The 22,524-nt window shown below is 40.4% G+C and overlaps 1 protein-coding gene and 1 long non-coding RNA gene across 14 annotated transcripts in view; one reads left to right on the forward strand and one right to left on the reverse strand.

Moving 5' to 3' along the window:
* LOC135313041 (uncharacterized) overlaps positions 1-12,105 on the forward strand; it is a 126,065-nt gene extending 113,960 nt beyond the window's left edge. Inside the window, exons 2-3 of the long non-coding RNA XR_010372606.1 lie at positions 10,726-10,888; positions 11,032-12,105. This is a non-coding gene — a long non-coding RNA (uncharacterized LOC135313041). The remainder of the gene's footprint in view (positions 1-10,725; positions 10,889-11,031) is intronic.
* Positions 1-22,524, reverse strand: part of LDB2 (LIM domain binding 2) — a 225,285-nt gene that overhangs the window by 45,921 nt on the left and 156,840 nt on the right. For all 13 annotated transcript variants that reach the window (XM_064449186.1, XM_064449184.1, XM_064449185.1 and 10 more), the window contains 3 exons: positions 9,903-10,075; positions 4,632-4,754; positions 2,929-3,012 (listed from right to left, as the gene is read on the reverse strand). In XM_064449186.1, coding sequence (XP_064305256.1) covers positions 2,929-3,012; positions 4,632-4,754; positions 9,903-10,075 — 380 coding nt within the window. The remainder of the gene's footprint in view (positions 1-2,928; positions 3,013-4,631; positions 4,755-9,902; positions 10,076-22,524) is intronic.

A 22,524-nucleotide genomic window follows, 5' to 3' on the forward strand; every position in this document is an offset into this window, starting at 1 on the left:
TAACTAAAAAGAAAGGAAGCCTATGGTTTTATACAAAGCCAGAGGAAACAGGGAGACAGACCATTTGGCAAATGATACAGGACAAAACATTTCATTTCCAGGTTCCAAGAAGATATATTTTAAATTTGTATTAAATATGATTTACAGAATCAATGTTCTTCTACGCTGGACAGCTTTACTCGGAGCAAATGAAGACAAACCAGGGCACGCATCCAAAGCTGTGGCTCTACAGGCATGTGGCACTCTGGAACGGAGGTTTACATGCCAGCAACTGCAATTATCCCAACTAGCAATGATTTAGCATTCTGTGATGTCTAGAGTGTAAAAAATCCAGGCTGTACCTTTATATCACAACCATCTGAAATCTAGGTTTAAATTCTGCCTTTAAAGAGACTGCCGCACAGCTTGCTGCTATGTGCACGTTGGAGAATAAAAATGATTAATTCTGCCCATCAGTGAAGTTTTCACTTACGAGTATCACAAGCCTTTGCTGTGTGCAGCAGAAAAAAAAAGAAAATTATTTTTATGCTTAGTTTCAAATCCTTATTCAAAACCATGTAACAGCACTAATTACTAAACACTGGGAGGACGGAATGAAATATCATAAAATGCTGGCTTAAAAAAACCCAACACAACCGAAAACCAAAACACCTGAAACGTAAGTGCATTTACCACATTTTTCTTTTTAGTCCATGATTTTAAAATGCAAAGTTCAGAAAAGATTTTCCTGTTAAAATTAATAGAAAATGTAATTGGGAAAGAAGTAAATCAAAATGGAAATGTATCATCTAATATGAGATCCCATCATGAGCTGAACATCTGAAAAAAGAGCAGAACAATCCATTCCTCACCACAAGAAAGAGAGACACTAAGATTGTATTGGGGGAAAAAAAGATATCCTTTTGGAATCACCGCAGCGGGAGCCAGAGGAAGCTTTGCACCCAGAGACCTAATGTTGTCTGTTAAGCTAACAAAACTAGTCTGGAAGAAGAGAAAAAGTAAGGTTTCATCTTTTCATCCCCTTCCACTTCACTGCTCATCTCCCTAGCACTTATGTTGATCCCAGTTTTCTTGTTCTGAGGATTTTTTTCTCCCTCCCCCTTTCCTTTCTTCCTTTTTTTTTTTGATGCTAGCAGGGGGAGCAGCATGGGTGCCTGATGCCAGCTGCGTCCTAACAGGGACCCTGCCTTTCTCATTTGCATTGTCACATTTAGCAATTACTATAGAATATGCCACAAAGGACCCGGAAGGGGTCAGTGATAGAGACAGCACCACAAATTCAGCATGGCCCTCCAAGCCTTGTGGAGGATGGGTACTGAATACTGTGGCTGGTGTGGGCCAGCCCAAGTGCTTGCCAGTGCGTCTGGTCATGCTAAGGGGATCAAGCCCTCAAAAGAAGGTCAATGACTTGTGGCACAGGAAAATTTGGAAAGAGAATATGGAAATAGCCTACCTAAGCCAGCTGCTTGCTGCCAGTTTGCCAAGTTGGTGTAACGCAAAACTTGGCGTGACTGAGGAGGAATCCCCAGTGGGGATTTCTGGAGAACGTGCTCTAGGATGCTTCACCACGAGACAACGACAACCTGACTATAGGGATGTTGCCAAAGTGCAACGGTCGGTCTCTGTACCAAACCAGAGACTAAACTAACTGTGAGAATACAATACACACAATATACACATATTATTCTTGTATTTATACACGGACAAATTCTAATGCTATGTAGTGTTCTTCTGAGGCTTTGTGCCATAAGCTTCTTTCAGTTACACTACAACAGACCTGCCCTGCATAACTCAGACTATAATTTGAACAGTAACTTTTACACTAGCACCACATAAGCAGCAGTCAGCAATGGCTTATCATATTGGGCGAGTAAGGACAATTACAGGCTGCCTATTAGCTGTAGGGATACAGTGAGAGAGATCTCACCACACATGTCAGTCTGCACACTGTCTGCCTTAGAGTTCAAAACACTCTGGGGGTAGGACTCCGTCCAGAGGTATGGTGTTACAAAGGTCATAGACCTGAATGAAGTGCAATTAAATACAGATTATCAGGTACAGCTCTACATTAGGCTGAAAATAGCTGCATTTTATAGTGTTCTTGTTATTTTAAAAAAGCATCCTCAATAATTACTCACACAATTCAGAGGAATAAAATCAGATATTCTTGGCCAAGTGAGCTTGGCGTATCATTGAGTAATTTGCTTCATTTTGTCTACTAATGGCATGTCTAGAAATATGAAAAAACTGGATTTTAACCTTGAAATATGAACTCTACAAACCCATATTTCTGTGTATGCATTGTAAGCCCACACCAGGGAATACTTTCAAAAATAAAAATAAACTTACAAACTTTGAATGCTCTTTAGGGGTCAAAAAGCAATGAGAACAAATGCATTATTTAATCATAAAACCCACACTCAATTCAGTGCAAGGCTGAGGAGAGAGCTCAGGCTCCCAGAAGCAAGTGAAGTGAGGACTGCTCTGAGGGACTGCTGCAAACGGGGCTGGAGCTGAGCTTTCCCTCAGACCTGCCTCTGCCTGGGAGAGGTGGGCAGGTGGAAGAGCTTGTTAATAAGAACAAGCTGCCATTTTCTCAGGAACAGTGAAGCAGAGAGAAAAAATGGCAGGGAACTTCTTGCTTTACAAAAAACAAAGTAATTATTCAAAACTGAGGAGAAAGACCTTTAAAAGCATTGGCTACTCACACATTGCTTTGACTCCAGGATAAAATTCTTATCCTTTCTAATGGCGCGTTGTTAGCAGCTACATCTTTATTACAGTCTCTGTGTTTCTTCTTCATCCTCATTAAGAGTAAGGTCCATTTCTTACCTGACCAACACAGGCTCTCCTCTCATTACCTTGACTCAAAGCTAACAGTAACTTTTAAAAAATGCTCACAATAATCATCAGCTATAGTACGCTTACCCTGAGGTAGTTGAGGGTGAAGTTTGTCAGACCCATTCGAGTGATGTTTTTGGACAGCTGCTCCAGCACCTGAGGGTCTTGTGCCTAAACAACAGAGGAAAAAAGAATTTTCACTTTGCTTTTTGTCTGTTTGTTTTTCTCAATGTGCTTAGTGGAGTGCAGGGAGGGTTCTCTGAAGAGAGATGCTATAGAAAAAATACACATTGATGCTAAATTGATATCATAAGCTACAGAGTTCAGTTTGCACAGGAAAATGCAAAACCTTATGAAACTGGAGCAGAATAAAGATTGTTTTCCAATATCTTCTTTTTGTCTCTATCCATTGAAGAGATAGACCTAGGAGGTCCAGTCATGCACAGAGGTGCAAGCGAGCAGGGCCCCACCAAAGAGCTTCCTGAGGTACCACAGTACACTTTGAGCCTTGCGTTTGTTGGCTCGGTGTCCCAGGAGACTAAGCAGATAAAGGCAGAAATAAAGAAAGTATTGCTTTCTTTTCATGGATAAGAAACTGAAGCACAGAGAACTCATGAAGGCACCTTCAGCAGGGCTGGTCACATAAGTGGCATTAAGGACAGGCTGGAGAACCCTTCTGGTTGAAGATATTTTCCCAGAATTAAATAGGAAAAATGCAAGCACAATCCTTCTCTGACCCTAGCCAGGAGCTTTACCTGTGAGACCATCTTCCTCTTTAAAATGAGATCAATCTCATTACTAAAATTAATACCTGCTGGTTGCTGCCTAACCTGGTCTACTTTCTTTGAATTGCAGCCCTCTAAATACATATTGTTGCTCATGCCCATCCTTGTCGTCCCTTAATGGGGTACTGTTGAAGAGTTCAGAAGATCAGCCCTCTAAAATAACTCTGAGACAGAAATGGTGGGTCAGATTTTCAAAGGCATTTTCTTCAGGCCTGTAATAGCATTTTCAAAAAAGTTCAGGCTGTTAAAGTTATTTAAAATTCCTCACTGAGAATAAATCTTTATCTATGGATAGCTAAGTAACTTGATGTCAAAATATGGGCATGTATGTAGGCCTGTGTTCTCACCCTCTATAAAACCACAGTCCTGCAATTAATTTTGTATATGGAGCACTACTAAGCTGAACGATTCTACAATGCAGAACTGGAAGTCCACATAAGACTCTGTCCTTTTTTTTCTCCCTAGTGATTTACATTATAATGTTTTGACTTCAACCTGTGGAATATTTAATATTTTAATATTCCATTGTGTGTGTTTTCATGCAGTTACAAAAAAAAAAAAAAGTATTGAAGCATGAAAAAAAGAGGATCTGGATTAAAATTCTAAAGGATTCTAGGTATATAGTCATTACTTGTTTTCTGTCTCATACAAGGGTAACAGTTTGCTTAATTTAAAGACTAAATATAATTCGTACCTATGATCAGTAGTTCACTTATTTTAGTGTAGTTCATATCAATAAGAACAAATTATGGGCCCAAATCACCCAGACCACCAAACGGGATTAAGAGGAAAACTATGTGCTAAAACAAAATGAAAACATAGCAACACTGGCAACAATAGAGCACTGGGAAACAAGGGAGTGATGAAAGAACTTGTAAATGGATGCAGTTGCAGGCAAACCAAAATATTTATAGTTAATTGCCTTGGGTGTGAAATTTGCTGGAGTTCTTCATAAACCTAATCTCATCTCTTTGCATTAGGTCAAGTGAAAAAAGGATTACTTACATGCATGGCTAGAATGCTGCGTGGGACTAATTCTCTGTACTGTCTAATAGTAAAGTGCCATGTTTTTATTCTCATAAGATCATCAAAAGTAAACTCCAAGATAAGACGTCCTTCTGTGCATACCTAGAATACATAAAATGCATGAAATAAATTCCCAGGAATTTTGTTTTCAATGGTATTGTATCATCGATTAAACAATATTCAAAAATATCAGAGCAGTATTCTATTGTTCATCTCTGCTAGACTGTTTTTCTTTCTCTTGGGGAGCAAAAACAAATGTGGGAAAATGACTTCATAGGCCTTACTGTGGAGACAGTAACTTATAATACTATAGATTTTATAGCATTTTACAAACATAGAATATTGTGTGTGCTAAATCTTATTTATTGCATCAATTCTCTTTCCCTTGCAGTTCGCTACAGCTAATTAATGACTGAACCTCGCAGTGGAGGTGGCTGTGGTGCAACTGCATCCACTTGATGTCAAGTTGCTGAACCAGTCATTCCCAATCTGTTTTACATTGCCCTTTCCTTACAATAGCATGGCATGTAAACCTTCCTTTCATGTCCAGTTGGAGTACACAGAGCCCTGAATGCCTGTGGCCAAACCAGATTTTTTTCCTATTCTTTTCCGTGTCTTTTCCAAGAGTTCTTGTCTTTTCCAGGTATTTTATCCCATTTTTATTTTTCATTTCTTATCTACTTTTATTAACCCCACCCTTCCAAGGAAAGCCAGATGCAGTGTCTGCCATTGGGCTGCATGAGCTGTGTTGCCACGGCAGGTTTGAGAACCAGAGGAGCAGAGAAGAGGTTGCAGTTGTGGACAATGGAGCTGCTTCCACAGAAAGTGTTTCATGCAGCTTTTTGAGAGGTCTTGTCTGAGAAAGGAGAGAAAATATGGAAGGAATAAATGCAGCAACTGGGTACTACCTGGAAATGAAAAGTAAAATAAATTACTGGGGGCTTTGAAACAACTGTCCACAACTTTATGTGGAAAAATGCTGTGGCAGTGGTGGTCTCTAAGGTGTAAAATACATGCTCAGCATGGGATCCTGACTTGAGTATTGTACGTGATGCATGATCTGAAAATTAACTCCCTCTGTTGTTGATTTTTTTCTTTAAGTTGGATGTTTAGTCTTACAACTCCAAAGTAAACTTGCAAGTGCAGGGTACAGGGATATTGTGGAAACAGAGTGCAACGGCTTTCAAAAGAAAAGGTTCCTGCAACTTTAATTTTAATACAACTAATATTTGATTGAGCGAATAGCCATCCTGGATTAGTTGAGTCTGTTGAGCCTTTTTACAAGTCCCAGCTCAGACTTGGCTAGTTCCCACTTGGGCAATGTGTGGCTTTTCTGGTTAGCATCGTCTTAGTTTTTGCTCCTGGTTGTTTCTGCAAAGACATGTAGGTAATTTTAACAGGCATACTATATAAATTACTGTAGACCTATGAAGGAGAATCTTTCAACAGGTTCTCACCTGCACTTTTCAACATACCTTACTAATGCCTTCAAGTTTTTCTTGTGACTTATTTTGTCATTTGACCCTGATTTTGATTTTCTCAGCAGTTGCACTATGACAAGAAATTACACAGGGGTACACATGTGCACACATAAGGATTCATACAAGAGGAAAATATTTTATATGAATGTTACAGTGTTGAGGCCAAAGATCCTGATTACTGACCAGTTAACATGTAAATATTTCAAGTTTAAAATATTTTTTCAATAAGAATACCTGTGGCTTCTCAAATGTTTCTTCTGTTAAGCTCAAAATCCCACAGCTCTTAACAGATTTATTTTATGCACTGGCATTAACAAATTCTAATAGAAAAACTGAAGCACATACCTCATGTCACAGTGGTAAAAATTTATACATCTTATAAAGGAATTTAATTTCCTTATGTAGAGCAGAATTTTACATGTTCCTTTTAATCAATAAAATTGGAGCAGTTCTGATTTTAAATGGGCCTCTTCTTTATTTTTTTAAAGCTGCCTTTTACATAGAATCCAAAAAATCAAAAGGGTCTCCAATTAAGAAAACATTTTCTGTTGTGCTGAATTCATGTTACCGTACTGTGAGCTCTGACATTTTGTTTCTGTGGTAACCAAAATCAGCTGATTAGTTGGCATGGCAACAGAAAAGATGTAATCCCAGCAGACACACTCTAATCAATGCCCCCAGCACAGATGGTCTCCGGAGGATCAACAAGAAAGAGGCTGGCAGGCATTCAGTATATCACGTGGTTGCTCTAGACTAGGCCAGGAAAAAACTAAAAAAGAACATTTCTCAAACTAACCAATAGCTTTTTAACCCCTTCGCTGCACTTATTAATTGTAGGAATTTCAACTGCTCACACCTATGAAAACTAACTTTGGTCCTGTGCATTATTGCTCAGAGCCTCACTCTCCTAACACCAGGCAGCTTTTAAAACTCTTCCCTTTTTATTAATGACCATTTCTCAAACCTGGCTCTGTGCTTGAAAAGAAACCTAAAGCTTATACAAATCTGAGAAATGCCTGAGATTGTTAGTAAGGATTAAAATCACTGAGTTTCAAGAGCTTCACCTATAAAATCCTGCTGATGGCCCCACGGTTGGGCGCAGGACGAGAACAGTTTGAACATGGGGTGCTCACTGTTCTAGGGGTGAAGGAAAAGCTCGCCTCTGCTAATCTATCGGGAAATATAAATAAACATCACTAACTGCAGAAAAACAGTTCGCCTACACATAAAGTTGGAGCGTCGGTAAACACGGTGAAAACAGGGACTTAGGAGGATGCCTAAAGCTTTCCTTTACCTGGAGAAACAAATGAAGCAACTGCCAGGTGAACAACCATGGTAGTTAGGGCTTCAGTCTCTTCTCTACCACATTTAATTTGTGCCATTGAACGGTATTAAATTCTTTATAGTATTTATTTATACCTTGATAAAACAATTTTAAAGTGCGAGACACTTCACAAGGGGTCTTGCCCTCTAAAGACAAGCTGGACTATTCATATTGTCAGTTAGGCACGTTCTAGCCATATTTGTTTGAAAAAAAATTGGAAATGCCAGTTTATATATTTGTCCAATACTGCAGTATGGAGTGAGTTGCTGTAACCAGGGCAATGTCAAAATGAATAAAATGTAGCTGTGGATTCCTGATTCAATATGTGATAGGAACTGTTTCAGCCCCTTGTATTAGAAGTTAATGAATTTGTAGCTTACAAGTTGTGAAACTGAAACAGCTATTAACAAATTTAGTTAGTTTGTATTTTTGCATTAAAAGCAGCCCTTCGTGGTGGTTTCACTGGATCAAATTCAGACATGATCTAAGGAGGCCATTGGAGTACTGCTTATTATGGGAGGTCTGCGGTGTTCCACCACCGATGCTGTGAGAGTTAGTTTACCTTTGGCTACAAGGTCTGTGCCCTCAGTGTCTCTGCTAGATGTTACACGCACACAGCTGAGCCAGCATTCAGCCCTAACTTATTTCTGAGAGTAATATATTCTTTTCTCCCTTATTCCGTCAACTACTTTGTTTTATTTCAAATTTGCTCTAACACAGTCTTTTTTTAAACATGCAGCCATTAAACCCTCCTAATTTTTCTCCTAGAGTTCAAATTGCATCCCCACGTGAACTTTTCTACAGGGATACAGAGGTTTATATTGGAATCCTCAACAGAAACGTCAGGCTGAAGCAGGCCGTGCGCCGGCAGGGCTGCAGTGCACACGGACGGTCTCACTGCACACAAGAGGATGGTGCTGCGGGAGGTGACGGTGGCCCCTCTGACATGAGGTGTGCACCCAGCCCGGCCCCTGCTGCTAGCCGATCCTTGGCTTGCTGGTTACTAGTCTCCTTTCCAACGTAACAACACTGTAATGTGCTGTTATGATAAGTGAAATACACTAATTGAATCAAGAAAAGTGTGGTTTGTTTACTGATTAAAAAAAACCCACCACCTTTTATTTGCTATTGCATTAAAGCTAACACACAGGGAAGTGACAGAAATTGTTCTAGGGAGCTACGCGAGGAAGCAGCTACTGTATACCCTCGTCACGCCCTCTGCACCTGGCCAGCACACATAACTCCTCATGGCAAAGAGGTGCTACCCAGGAATATCTGGTCTCTTTGCATATCTCTCTCTCTCTGTCTCTGATTGTGTCTAAGGCACAGGAGGCTGGGGTGGGAGAGCTGGAACAACGACACCATTAAATGCACTCCTCCCAGCTCGCCAGTGCTCTGCACACCAGCAGCTTCCTCTCCCCCTTCTTTGAGCCCCACTCCTAGAGCCATGAAGATGTCGTGGAAGACACTTCAAAGTGATGGGACTCACATACATGCTAAAACAGCATAAGCCGTGTGGGCTCTGGTCACGATGCTGTCAACAGCTGGTGCCTTATTGACTCAAACCTCCACAGTCCTGCAGGCCAAGGGCAACATGGATGGGTTATTTCCCCCTGTGCCCTTTCTCCTTTTGTGCTTTTCTCCATGCAAATGTTAAAATTCACACAGATGAACAGGCACAAGATGGAAAATCACCAAGGGTACATTAACATTTTGAAAATCGGTTTACTGATTTTTTAATGTAAGATTTTTGCCTTCAATTTGTATTTTCTGCCTTTTTATATTTATATAAAAAGGTATATATGTTATTATGTATAACATATAAATATATGGCACTCAGCTTAATTACAGGACTAGAAGTGGCCAATGCATGAAGATAATTCACTATCAATTACAAATATTGAATATTCACTAACTGCCTGATCCAGAGCATGTTTAAATCAATTGACTCCTTCCATTGACTTCACTGCCCTTTGGACTGGCATCCTACTGTATTAAATCACTATTTTCCCAGAGATTTATAGTCCTTGGACTGGGTAAGTACCAAATGTAAAACATACCATCCCAAATAGTAGGTACCAGCAATGTGAAATGTCATTGTTGCTTTAAAATGAAGCCTAGAGAGGAGATGGGCAGGTTGAATTTAATTCACATACAGCTGATGGTTCTGGCAACCCCGCATTATGTGCTCCTCTTGCAGTCTTTCTGGGAGAATTGCAGAGGATGTCCACAGAATTTTCCAGTCACGTAATGAATATAGAAAACAGTAATTAAATGGCTTCAAGGGTTTTCAGTATTAGAAATAATCTCAGTCTACCAGAAAAATGCAACAGCCTATATTTTTCACTCTTATACACACTGAAAAAGAAAAAGAGAGAAAAAAAGAAACAAAACAAAACAAAACAACCAAACCAACAACATGCTTTATTGAGTCTTCCCTGTTACCTTGGTAAACATGGGTTTTCCATGCTGAGTGACCATGGTGCATTGATCACAGTCCACTGTGATGGATGAGTTGTGGTATGACTCTTTTGAGTGCTTGAGAATGTAATACAGGTCTGTTACACCTCCTTCAAAGACAGTGCTAAAATAACGAGGAATGAGGGTCCTTCCAATTGCTGTGAGGAAAATACAAAGGAGAATTCAGCAAATGCTCTAGGTTATAAAATCTCAAACCATTTGCTAATAGAACATGACTAATTTTAAGCGCAATGAAATCAAACTTTCATTTAATGACTATAATAGATGTTCTCTGTCTGATGTAGAAATGAAGCTACGCCTGCTCCCATTGAAATCAATGAAATGGCTTACTCCATTCAGAGGGAGTGGGCTCATCTTAGTTAATCTTTTTACATTGATGGTGAGTTAGTCAGTCTTGAAACCATCTGCAAGATTTTTTTGTCCCAAAGTAATTATTATACAGAAAGCCACATGGTGTCAATTATGACTGAAAGTTGGATATTACTCATAAATGTATAAATACAAGTGGTGAGAATTTACAGAAATATACTCATACACCCAAAAAGGCAAAGCACATTTATATGGGGGGAGTGACACATATATATGTTTGTCTGCATGTGGGCACATGTATGTTTATACCCACCCACACATACACATACACATACACACCCACACACTCTTGATTGAATAGGGGGATACTTCTGAGAAATCAGAGTCCTGGGGATTAAAAAAGGATCTGAGAATGCAATATAATATATGTTACACAATATATGACTACCCACAGGTCTATCCTGTGATCTCTCTGTAGACCAGAAGTATTTATGTCATTGCCTAGAAAGTCTGAGCAGATGCCTGAACTAGCTTATATGCACCACTTAAATTCCAAACTATGGACTCAATGTACCCACTTCTGCAATACTTGGCCAAAACTCTCACTGAAGTCACACCTTTCACTTCAACAGCAGTTTCAGGTAAGTACTAAAATGTCTAATTCCAAACACCTAATAGTAATAGTGTGCTGTTGGGTGTATTTCAGATGCACAAACTAGCAGAAGCACTGACATCAAAGGCAAATATCTCATATGCAACCAATGTTTTCCATCTTCTTTTACAGATAAATTTGGATGCAACCACAAGCCTGGTATGACAGAATACTTCAGTTTATAACAGACCGATACCTCCATACTGAATGACTCATTGCTTTGCATGCATTAATCAATCCACAGTAATTCTGAGTGGTGGATACATAAAAATTGCCTCCATTTTACAGAGGAAAAAAACAAGCAATCTAAACTGTGTTTTGGAAGAATGAGATAGAAAAGTCCCCATCAACAGGCAAGGTTAGAGTCTTTTGGTTCCTAACACTTGTCTATTAGGACTATGCAGTGACTCATGCCTCCCTCATTTGCTGTATACTTTTGAGAGTAATTTCTAAAACAATTATTTTCATAAGAATTTTGCCAACATATGAACAAAGGCTCCTGACCCTAAAAATGTATTTGCAAGTGGGTGTTGTAAATTTAAAAGTATGGCATTTTCACAGTAGTTCTGTGAAAACTGTTTCTGCTCTGTGCATTATAATGTGGAATATTGCATGTGCAGTCATTACACATATTATATAATGAAAATATACAAATATAGAAAATTAGGAGTTGTTAAAGCTTTTGCTGTAATATTAGATATTAATGGAATTTAATGTACAAAGATATACCACACTCTCTGGGAGTGGCTGATGATTTAAGGAATATGTTGAACAACTCTTCTATGATTCTAGCTCCTAAAAAAAACCACCCACTCACCATGCATGTATTAATTTTCTACAGTCTTTTAATTTAATTTAAAAAAAAATGGAAGTCCAGTGTATCAGCACAGAACTCAACTCAGGCTTTAACTCAAATTTTTCCATGTTGGTATGGTATAGAGTAAAACGTGAAATTTACCCATCGAGTTAATTTCTTGCTCCCCTAAGGCTAATTAGTGCAAATTAAATTTCCTGCTAATCATCCTAAGCAGCGAATGTGTGATATGAAATCCAGCAGTCCTACCGATCGTGATAAACCTCTATTCATGTGACTTATGCACTGCATAAATTTCTTGAAACTATTTTAACTGCAGTTTATAGTCCGTTCCCAAAGTGGCATGGTCATATGGTGTTGCTTTTTGCCTTGTATTCACAGCTACAACACATTAAAGAAGGCTAGAAGTACATTAAATACCTTATACTTACTACTTTTCCTAGGAATCACTATCTATGGTTGCCACAGGGATATGCTACTGTGAACAACAAAGTGGGGGACCAAAAGGGTGCAGAGAAATAGAGGTGCACACAAGGATATGCCCCATGGAGCCTGATTTTCAATGGCAGACACACAAGCAGACACTGTCTGTCTGTAAAATTGATAATAGCTAATGCAAATGCCCAGCATAGATTATAGCTAACGTTCACCATCAGAAGATATGTTCATGGAACCCCATATTAACAGGCAGACCTGTCCTCGGCTCACCACGTTGCCTTGCCACAGAAGACTGAAGTGGTTTCAAGGTTTTGGTTCTCTTCCTGAAGCACTCCATGGCTTAAAAATATCATTTCATTTCTATGATAAACATGAAACTCTCTACAGTGGTAAGAAAGCTTATTTGTGCAGGAGACAGTACTTCCAAGAACAACAAAAGGCCGTGGAACAGCTCTTACAAAATTTAGGGATCATCTCAAACTTTGTGCATTTTAAGCATGAAGGACTTTTCCTTGATTTTTTCTCCTCCAAAACAGAATTGTCTGTATGAGCATTCAAGCACCTATATGTGCTCACCCTCAGCTCTGCTGCATGCATACATACAATCCTTTCCTGGGCATAGGAATATGGACATGGCAAATATGCTTTTCCTTCCTTTCTTGCAGTAGATGGACATGCTCAGGTGCGCATGTACACGCTCCAGCTGCGCCTGCCACTGTACATCTCAACAGGATTTTAGCAACATCATGTATCTTCTGCCAGAGTCAGCTGAAGGCTTCTTCCTAGGAGGACTCCAAGTAATGTGAGGGCAGGATTGTGGGACAACTTGATAGCTGAGGGCACTTCAGGATGTAGTTTAGCCATCCTTGCACCAGAAATGTGAACTTGCACCTTGCAGAGCACAGACCAAGCTGTATCCTAGCTTGGTCTTGGGTTTGCAATTCCCCAGGGGCAGTCACAGACAATAATAGCAAGCATAGTCTAAATAGCATATGGTGTAATGTCACACCAACAGGGCTGAACAAAGCTTATATGCTACCGCTATTGGAATTTCTTCAGGTTTTAGAGCTTGGATTTTAGTCCACAGAATTAACTTTTAAGAATACCTCTGTGCATGGTTTTATCCCTCCCGCACCACACTTCCCTAACGGAGCATCATATGGACACTCTCAGAGCCAGCGCACACATCTTTGCCACAGGCGCTTGAAAGTGGGCATTTGCAGTAACAGTTTGAATATGGGGAGACTCTTGTAATTTCCTTTCCTGGTGTCAGGACCCTGAGAGCACCCTGCTCCTGGGTCGGGCTGCCAGGCAGATTTTCTTTCCAGCTTGACAGGGGATTCCTTGCCGAGCTACTGCAAGGCTTTCTGCCTACATCCTCATGGAGCTCCCTGCAACCAGGTCTCTTTCCAGTCCTGCCTCCTATCCCACTGTTGCTCTTTATTCCTCCAGTCTCTTTGCTCACCTACCCCCATGGTCTAATGCCCCACTTTCTCACCCTATGGTTGGTTGCTTTGCATTGGTTATCTTCTAAGTTTACTGTTCAACTTCCAGTATGTGAGTCTTTTCTTCTCTCCCACTCCTCACATGCTGCCACTTTTTCTCGTGCTCACAAGGCTCATTAATTCTTCCCAAACCCACCCAAGTTCCTCATTCTCCTTTCTTAAGCAGGCTCAGCTATCTAGTCTGTCTCCTCCACTCTCCTCAAAACATCAGCTTCACACCTACTTTTTCAGTGCCCTTCCTACCCAGCCAGGCTGTCCCAAATCCTTGTCTCAGGCTCCCTGCCTCAGCAGTCTAAGCCCTCCTTCCAGATCTTGATTTTGTGTTTTTTTTTTTTTCCCCAAGATTCTCTCTCTGCCCTTTCCCCTGCTCTGCCTCCTCCTAACAGCAGATTCTTTCTCCAGACGAACCCCATCTCCTCCTTCCTTCAATTTCCCTCTGTGCCCCCCACCCAGCCAAACATCTCCATGTTCCCTGTGTTTTTCTCATTGACTTCCAGCTCTGCCTTACTTAATCACCCTCCATATTCTCCTTTCGCCTCCCAGTTACTATTTCTCTCCCCTCTCCCGCATCAATGTCATCTTGCCCTGATTTATTCCCCTCACTTTTCTTTCCTACTCCTCCCTCTTCTTTCCTCTACATTCAGGTCAAGTTGCTTCCTTTGCAGGGCTACCTGGATCCCAGGCACATCTGCTGGGAGTGCAGGAGAAGCGAGGGTCTCCTGCTCTCCCACGAAGCACTGGCTGAGGCTTCCCCACAGCAGAGGAAATGCCCACGAGTCCACACAGCCCTGAGCTGCAAAGTGTCTAGTTATTCTTTGCAGTAGGCATGTGGATAGCCCCACTGGGCTCCTACAAGGAGCCTTACTATGTTCCTGGGAAAGGGAGTCCTTGGAAATTTTAGCCGTCGAACTCTAGTAAAGCCTGCACTGAGTACTTGAGAATGGGAGCTTTTCCCCCCCAAAGATTTATAAACTTGCTAAATTCAGTCAGATTTCCACAAAGAGGACAAAAGGCAAACCCCTGCCACAAAGGTGAGCAACCTTACTCTAGAGCATACAGATTCTTGGGCATTTAAAAAATGAAGTTGCAAGACCTTTGTAACACAGACAAAGAATATTTTTCCGTTTGGGGGGAAAGAAGAAATACTTTTTGGCTTAAATACAAAAGAACTAGGTAAAAGCAAAAAGAATTTCAGCTTTATTGGGTCAGGTTTGGCAAAATTATAAATAAGCAGAAAGAAGGCCTTTTAATGGGACTTCTCAAACAATATTAACAAGAGATGCTATATCATCTGCCTGCAAGAATACATTGGAATAGCTATAACTGCAGATGCAGAGGCTCTGAGCCCAAAACTCAGGCTTAGGAAAGCAAATGTAGGTTCATACTTGCATCTATACAAATACTAACAGGCTCTTACAGTCACGTTACCCAGAAAAGACCTTTTTACAGTGTGAAATGTGACACCCTGCATTGTAAGATATTGGATATAGTAGAAGCAAAAGTCACCTGTCCCTCAGCATTCAGGCATTAATTCCAGATCACTGGAATGCTGCATTAAATTATCATTTTGTCCTGGGCAGCATCCTTCATCCCTAGCTGAGCATCTGAGGATGTACTATTTCCCATGAGAAGCAGGCAGTGTCCCTTAACATTTGCTTCATTTGTGCTAGCAAATCCCTAGATAGTAAAGCAAACTGACAGAGATCAGCTGGATTTAGCAACAGGTAATAGTTATTTATATGAAAATGTCTATAAGAAAGACATATCTGAAGTGACTGTTTTGCACAAAATATAATGCTGTCATCTGGTGGAAAGACGTACCTTTAGCCTATTCAGTGGTGTAAGAGCTTGGCTTCATGTGATTTTGTATACCTTCCCAGCTGATCAGAGACCTAAATACAATTTTAGAATTGAAGTAAGACAGGTGGATTTGTGACCCCCAAATATGAGTGGTCCAGAAATAAATTAATTCAATCTATGAACATAAGCAAGAAGTTTTATAGGTCAGTAAAAATTATAAGATATATAATTTCTGAAGTATCATCCCTGGGGAATTCTAAAGAAAAGAATGAAACTGTCTGACATTAAATGGCCCAAGGCCTGCCTTTTGGGGAGGGAGGCACTTAGGTCACACTCCTGCTTTTTGGCTTGGGCATGCAATAATAATGATTAGGGTGCCCCTCTGTCTTCCTGATCCTAGCAATCATTATTTTCATGCTGTCCTTTCATTTATTTCCCCTTTAAATATGTTTGCTTGAGTGTAACATACTTTATTGTTCCAGGAGTATGTTTAAGTCTAAAATTATTTTATCATCCCAAACTGAATCAAAGCCCAAAGATCTATAGCTCGGAATGGCCAAAATTTGTGAAGTTCAGGGTTTTTGCAAGCCTCAAACTAGCTATGGGCAGAAAGCCATTTAAAAAATATTTTGTAATATAATTGCGGTAGCATCCCACACCATGTGGTGGTGATGGTACTGTTGGCTTTTTTTTGTCCCAAGGAAGATTTGAATAAAATAGAATGTAAACTTGTTTTTCTAGTTCACAGGAAACTGTTATTATTTGTGGGCTAGGAATAGAAGAATGCTTCCTCCCTTTGTGTCCCAAAGACAGGCTGTCAAAATCTTAATGCCCTCTCTACAGAATGAAGGTTCATGGCCTATTTGCAGAAGCAGGGCTTGATAGCAAGCCCCTCCTTGCTCACTGAACTGCTCGTGTGTAGCCTTTACAATAGGAGCTCTCAGGGGCAGAGACTTGGATTTAGCATATACATATACCATGTAAGATAACTGCCAAGTTGGTATAGAAGTGAAACAATGGAAGTGTTAATCAGTGAAATAAAAATATTGGTTTTATTGCTTCCAGACTGTTTTTTTGCAGCTCTGAATCCTGTCAAGTACTATGTCTTCAATTAGAGCTAGGATATAAAATAAGTAATAAAACAGACACAAATATAAAGCCATAAAATATAAAAAGCACTTAAAAGTTCCACAGAATCAGCAATAGAATGAAAAAAACACCCTGTGCCTATAGCTTAAAGGAGCCCTGTCTAGAAGGTCTGGTGCAGCCTGCAGCTGATTATCTCATCAACATGCTATAGACAGGCTTGACGAACTCCACTGGTTGGGGCTGTGGGTTTCTTTGGCTCCCAGCACAAAATGTTGAGCTGTCCGGTAAAGTGCTGGGCAGACTGTAACAGTCTCTTGCTTGAGAAATTAACACAGTGGGATCTCAGTAATTAAATCGAGATGCTACAACCAACCCTCCCTCGGCCAGAGGTAAAGGCTAGGGAAGCCAGGAGAAGACTTCCCATTGATTGTAAACGAGCTTTCCTGAGTACTGCAGAAAAAAGCCTGAGCTTTCTGTTAATTGTTAATTGACATCTGTGAGCATGACTAATTGACATCTGTGTGGGCCACAGCTTGTCATGTTCACTTACATATGGTTTTTTAACTGAAATAAACAAATCAGTACACAATGCATGGAATTACATAGTGATGACATTGCTCTTATTCTGTCTGTAGTTCTATTTGCCCAGATTTGCCCCAGTGAAACAGCACATCAGGTGTGTTCCCTCCCAGACACAGTCCATCTGGCTGGGACGTGGAAGGAGGAATCCCTCCATGAAACTGGACAACAGTAAGGCTCCAGTTTTCAGTACTGTGACCTGCTCTCCAGAGGAGCTGCAGGGCAGCTCACTCATGGGAACACCCCTCCACCTTTTAAGACCTTATCTGATGAGTTGATTCAAACCCAAACAGCATGAGTCTGTCAATTCCCGGGAAAAGCTACTGTTAGAGTTGACAGTTATGGCACAAAAGGCAGTGAAAAGACTGTCTAATAAGTCCAAATTCTGTCTCAGAGATGTGTGGGCCATGTTGATTAAACCACCCACATGTATCCAAGGCAGGATCTGGCACACACAGACCTGTCCTTTTTTTTCTTCCTATCTAGTGGGTAAGATTGGGCTCCTATCATTTAGACTACTTATAAAGATTATAATGTGTGATTAATTTCCACTTACATGAAATTTCTACTTATTTATACAAAATAAATATTAAGGAAAATTAAATGTATGATTTAAAATCTATTACAACTGTACTAATAATAATATACTGCAGTATACTAGTATTCTATTAATAGTAATATATTAGTAACACAGTATATTGTATTTAAAGATTCAGGAAACATCTATATAATCTACAGACATTACAGATCTTAAACTGCACAAAGTTCAGAAGACAGTGGAAATACTACCTCCATATTACTAATAAAGCACAGCTTTTTGAGGAGTAAAATTAGCCATATATATAATCTTGCCATGTCCTTACAATTCTGTTTTCTTCTTTAATGATCGACTTAGCACCTCATGGAAATTGGGGAAACCTAAGGATTCCAGCCATTTTGCCTTTGTTCTTAATTTTGTAACAAAATTGCAAAGTAGGATGAGCAACATGGATTCAGCACGGTGACTGAGTGACTTGAATCCTTCCCACACCCAGAACACAATGTTTTGGGGTGTTTTTGGTTTGATCCATGATACTTTCATGGTATATGCAATATCTTATTTATTTTATGTCAGTAATATTGCCTACGCTTAAAAGCTATAACCCATAATACTAAAGCTTATAAAATTGTAAATGTCTAGGTGTCCCTCTCCAGTTCTTTCTATGCTGTGTAATTCAAACGTTGCATTAGGTTTGACTCTGCGTTTTCTCCAATAATTATTTTCTAACAACTTTTTACCCTGGTGAGGATTTGCCTGTATAATTTTGGTTCAGCTGACAGTGTATTTCCTTTTCTCAAATATCTGTAACTAGCACTTCAATCCTCTAAAACACACTTGAGTCAAGAACAAGTAACAGAATTTTCCTGACAATGAGACCTCAGCTTAACTCCTCCACCTCATGACCCTTATTCTCAAAGACACATAATGTGCAACTTACTCTTAAATCCATCATCTCTCTGAAGAGAGACAACGTTTTACTATCATTGATTTTGGTGAAAAATAGTCAGAAAACAACTATAAAAAGCTATATGTGTCTCAGTACAAAGCTAAACTGCATCAGCATATTTTTTCATTAAGGGTCAGCCAGCCTACCTATTACAATAACATTTCCTCCCATCCCTTTCCTTATTATACTGGCAGCACACTACCAGTCTTTAAAGAATTGCTCACTAGAAAATTTAGTCTTCAGATCTAGAGTATTTCAGCCTCAGGCTGAGACAGTGTGGACCAGGGGATGGGGTGAGCAAGCAGCAGAGTCCAAGATCCCTTTCCAGGGATGGCAGCTGGGCTTGGATGTCACCTCTGGGGATTGTCCAGTGCAACCCCCCTACTCAGAGCAGGGTCACCTGCAGTGGGTTGCCTAGGACTGTGTCCAGTCAGGTTTTGAATATCTCCAAGGATGGAGCCTTCACAACCTCTCTCGGTAACCTGTGCCAGTATTTGACCATACTTCGAGGAAAATGCTTTTTCTTATGTTTAAACGGAATTTTCTGTGTTTTGCTTTGTGCCCAGTGCCTCTTGTATTTCACTGGCCAACACTGAGAAGAATCTGGCTTTGTCTTTTTTACTCTGTCCCCATCACATATTTACACACATTGATAAGATACCCCTTCTCCAGGATGCACAGTCTCAGCTCTCAGCCTCTCCTCTTATGGCAGATCCTCCAAGCCCTTAATCATATTCATGGCTCTCCTCTGGAGTCAATCCAGTACAACCATGTTTGTCTTCTAAATGGTGAACTCAAACTGAATATCCTACTCCAGATGCAGCTATTAGATATAGACATTAGGGTGCAGATATTAGATATTAGGAAATCAGATAATATAATAATATAAGAAGTAGATGTTAGGAAAAATTTCTTCACTGAAAGAGTGGTCAGGCATTGGAACAGCTGCCCAGAGAGGTGGTGGAGTCACCATCCCTGGAAGCGTTCCAAAAATGTGTATATGTGGCACTTCAGGGCATAGTTTAGGAGACATGGTGGTGTTGGGTTGGCAGTTGGACTTGATGATCCTAGAGGTCTTTTCCAACTTTAATGATTCTATGATTCTATGTGTCTCACCAGCACTGAGGGAAGGATCACCTCCCTCAAACTCTCCCTAATGCAGCGAAGTAGGCTGTTGGCTTCTTTGCTGCAATGGCACATTGCTGGCTTACAGTCAACTTGAACTCTCAGCTCCTTTCCTGCGGGTCTCATAACGAGCACCTAAAATTCAAGAATAGCAGAGCACTGGCCCCGCATAGCTCTGTACCAGCTTCGGGCTTTAAGTTTTTGCTCTGTATCCAGTGACAACACTTTAAGAACTCGGAGTCTGCTAACCGATCGTAAAATGAAAACTCAGAGCCCATTCTGTTTGCCGTTTAAACAAATGAATTGGGTTTCTAGTAGTATAGAGCAGGCCAGACCCTTACCCCATACTGAAAAATTCAGGGTTTCTCATGGTAGGCACATTTCTGAGGAAGCCTGTGGTCTAAACTGATTTTTTAGGCTGGAGGGGAGAAGTGTTTGAGGGGGTTACCTGCATTCTTTTTCCACAGACAAAAGACATACCTTAGATGAGGAAGCTCCAGTTTTAACTGTAAAACTTCTATATCCTATAAATCAAAACCATCACTCCCCAGCAAAGATCTAGACACGAATATTTTAGCAAAGAGAATATTTATATTTGCATAAAAAATCTGCACTCTGAATGTGAATAAAGCCAGAACAATTGGTTTGCCTGGTTGCAGTATACAGCCACTCACACTTCTGCCTGTGCTAATCATTCTGTTTGAAGAAAGAGTATTTCAGTAAACTTTGTTCACAACAACTGCAGAGAAGAAAGTTTTAAAGGCAAGCCAAAGAGGTTATTCACAGCTGTATGACAAACCACTGTCAAAACATAACAAACCACAACCAAACTCAAGCAGAAAATGACAAAATATAAGACTGTAAAAATGATGGAAATTGTGCAGGACAGGCATTTTAGATGAACAAATGCAATCTGTACCAGCATAAAGGACCAACACAGCACAGAAAATGATACCCAGAAAAGTCGTCTCAAGAAATAAAGGCAAAACCATAAAATTCAAATGACAGAACACCAAAAGGAACAGACAAAAAACAGGCAAAACATCTAGTTGTATTAAATCAAGCACACCCCTGACCCCTGACTACATCTGACATAGTAGAATACTAAACACGGCATGAAACAAAAAATTATGTAAAAGTGCCAGCAAAATGGCATTAAGATAAAGTCATATAGGCCGTACTGCCACAATTCTTTTATGCAGGTACCCAAGCCGGTCTGGGGCAGAACCTAGACAGAGTGCTCAAAACCAAAGTTTAGTTGCTGCAGAAAACAGGTGTCTGCCTTTCTGTGGCATGTTCGGGCTGGTGGTGGCTTAACTGACCAACAAACACGTTTCACAGCAATCGACTCAATTAATCTCCTATTGATCTGAATCCAAACAGTTCCACAAAAATTAGGCAAGTCACTGGAACCACACTAATTACCACCTGCAAAGAATTTGACCATTATGCTGGGGATCTTCCTCCCTGCCAAGACTGTGTAAAGGTTCAAGCTATTGCTACAAAAGCATGTAGGAAGATCTACTGTGCTGTAGCTGCTGGTGCAAAGTTGTTCTGAAGGCAAATGTCTACAAATGCAATTCTACCAGGTTCTGATCTCCACTCTCTCCTCTGAACCATGGGATGGGAAACTGAGGCAGGGAAAAAAAAGATCTAAAAAAGATCTTACATGTATTCTAGAAATACCATAAACATTCACAGCCTATATGAAGGGAGAATAAACAACTGACAAAGTACTGATCTGAATAATGCATAGGTCCCTTTCACCCTTAGAAACATTAAAAGAGAAGCTGTGAGTGACTGAGACAGAGTACCGTGTGTAGCAGACAGCTTTTTTACTTCTAAAGCTCCTGAATTACACCCAGGTAAAATCAGCAGCAACATACACCTTCCATTAGCTGCAACTCTGATAAATCCTATTTTTGGGTTCCATCCAGTTTGCGTCTGCCAGAATAGCACCTCACACCATTATCACCATGCCTGATGAGAAGCCTGAGGACAAGCACAGGCTGCCGAGACCTCATAAGGCTCAGCTCAGGCAGAATTTACCTTTCTTGGATGCCTTCTGCAGCCCTCCACAAGCTCCCTTCTGCTGAGAGAAAGCTACTAACAGTACTTATGGCAGCTAGTTTAAGTTAGTTAAAGGTACTCTTTTGTTGTGGTTAGTACAGTGTGAACATAGCCATGAATGTGTCTATAAAACACATTGTAGACAGACACCAACTCGCTCTGCTAACACTCCAAGTAACCCAAAAGTTACATGTTTGCATAGCGTGGCATCACATCTGAGCAAGTAAACACCGCGAAAAGGTAGGATATATTTGTTTGGGCTCTGAGCCAGATGAAAATAGCCACACAGCATCTGGTCAGCTTAGCATGTGGGCAGAACAGGCTCTTATAGGCATTTGCCATATAGGTGTAGCTGACCTCCTCAACACTGGAAGACTTCTTTTCATGGCAAGACCGAAGCCCATGGGTAGGCAAAGTGAAGGAGAAAGATAGTTCCTTCCCAGAACACAGGATGTCGTGCTCAAGCCCGGTCAGTCAAGCATCACAGCACGGTCCACATTCAGGTGAAAAATATCAGAGGTGAAATGTGTTGATATGTGCATCAGAAGGGACATAACGTAGTGGGGAGTGTGTCTGGAGAACTGGTGGAAGGTGAGGGGTTATGGTGATGTGATAAAAGATACACATGGCATTCTCAAAATCCTCAAACTGCATTGAGCACATGTGGATTGATAACCAGCATGATTTTTCTGGCAATTTATGCTGTAGACCTATGAAC

The sequence above is a fragment of the Phalacrocorax carbo genome, chromosome 4 (genome assembly GCF_963921805.1).
Source record: "Phalacrocorax carbo chromosome 4, bPhaCar2.1, whole genome shotgun sequence".
In the NCBI taxonomy this organism is placed as follows: Eukaryota; Metazoa; Chordata; class Aves; order Suliformes; family Phalacrocoracidae; genus Phalacrocorax; species Phalacrocorax carbo.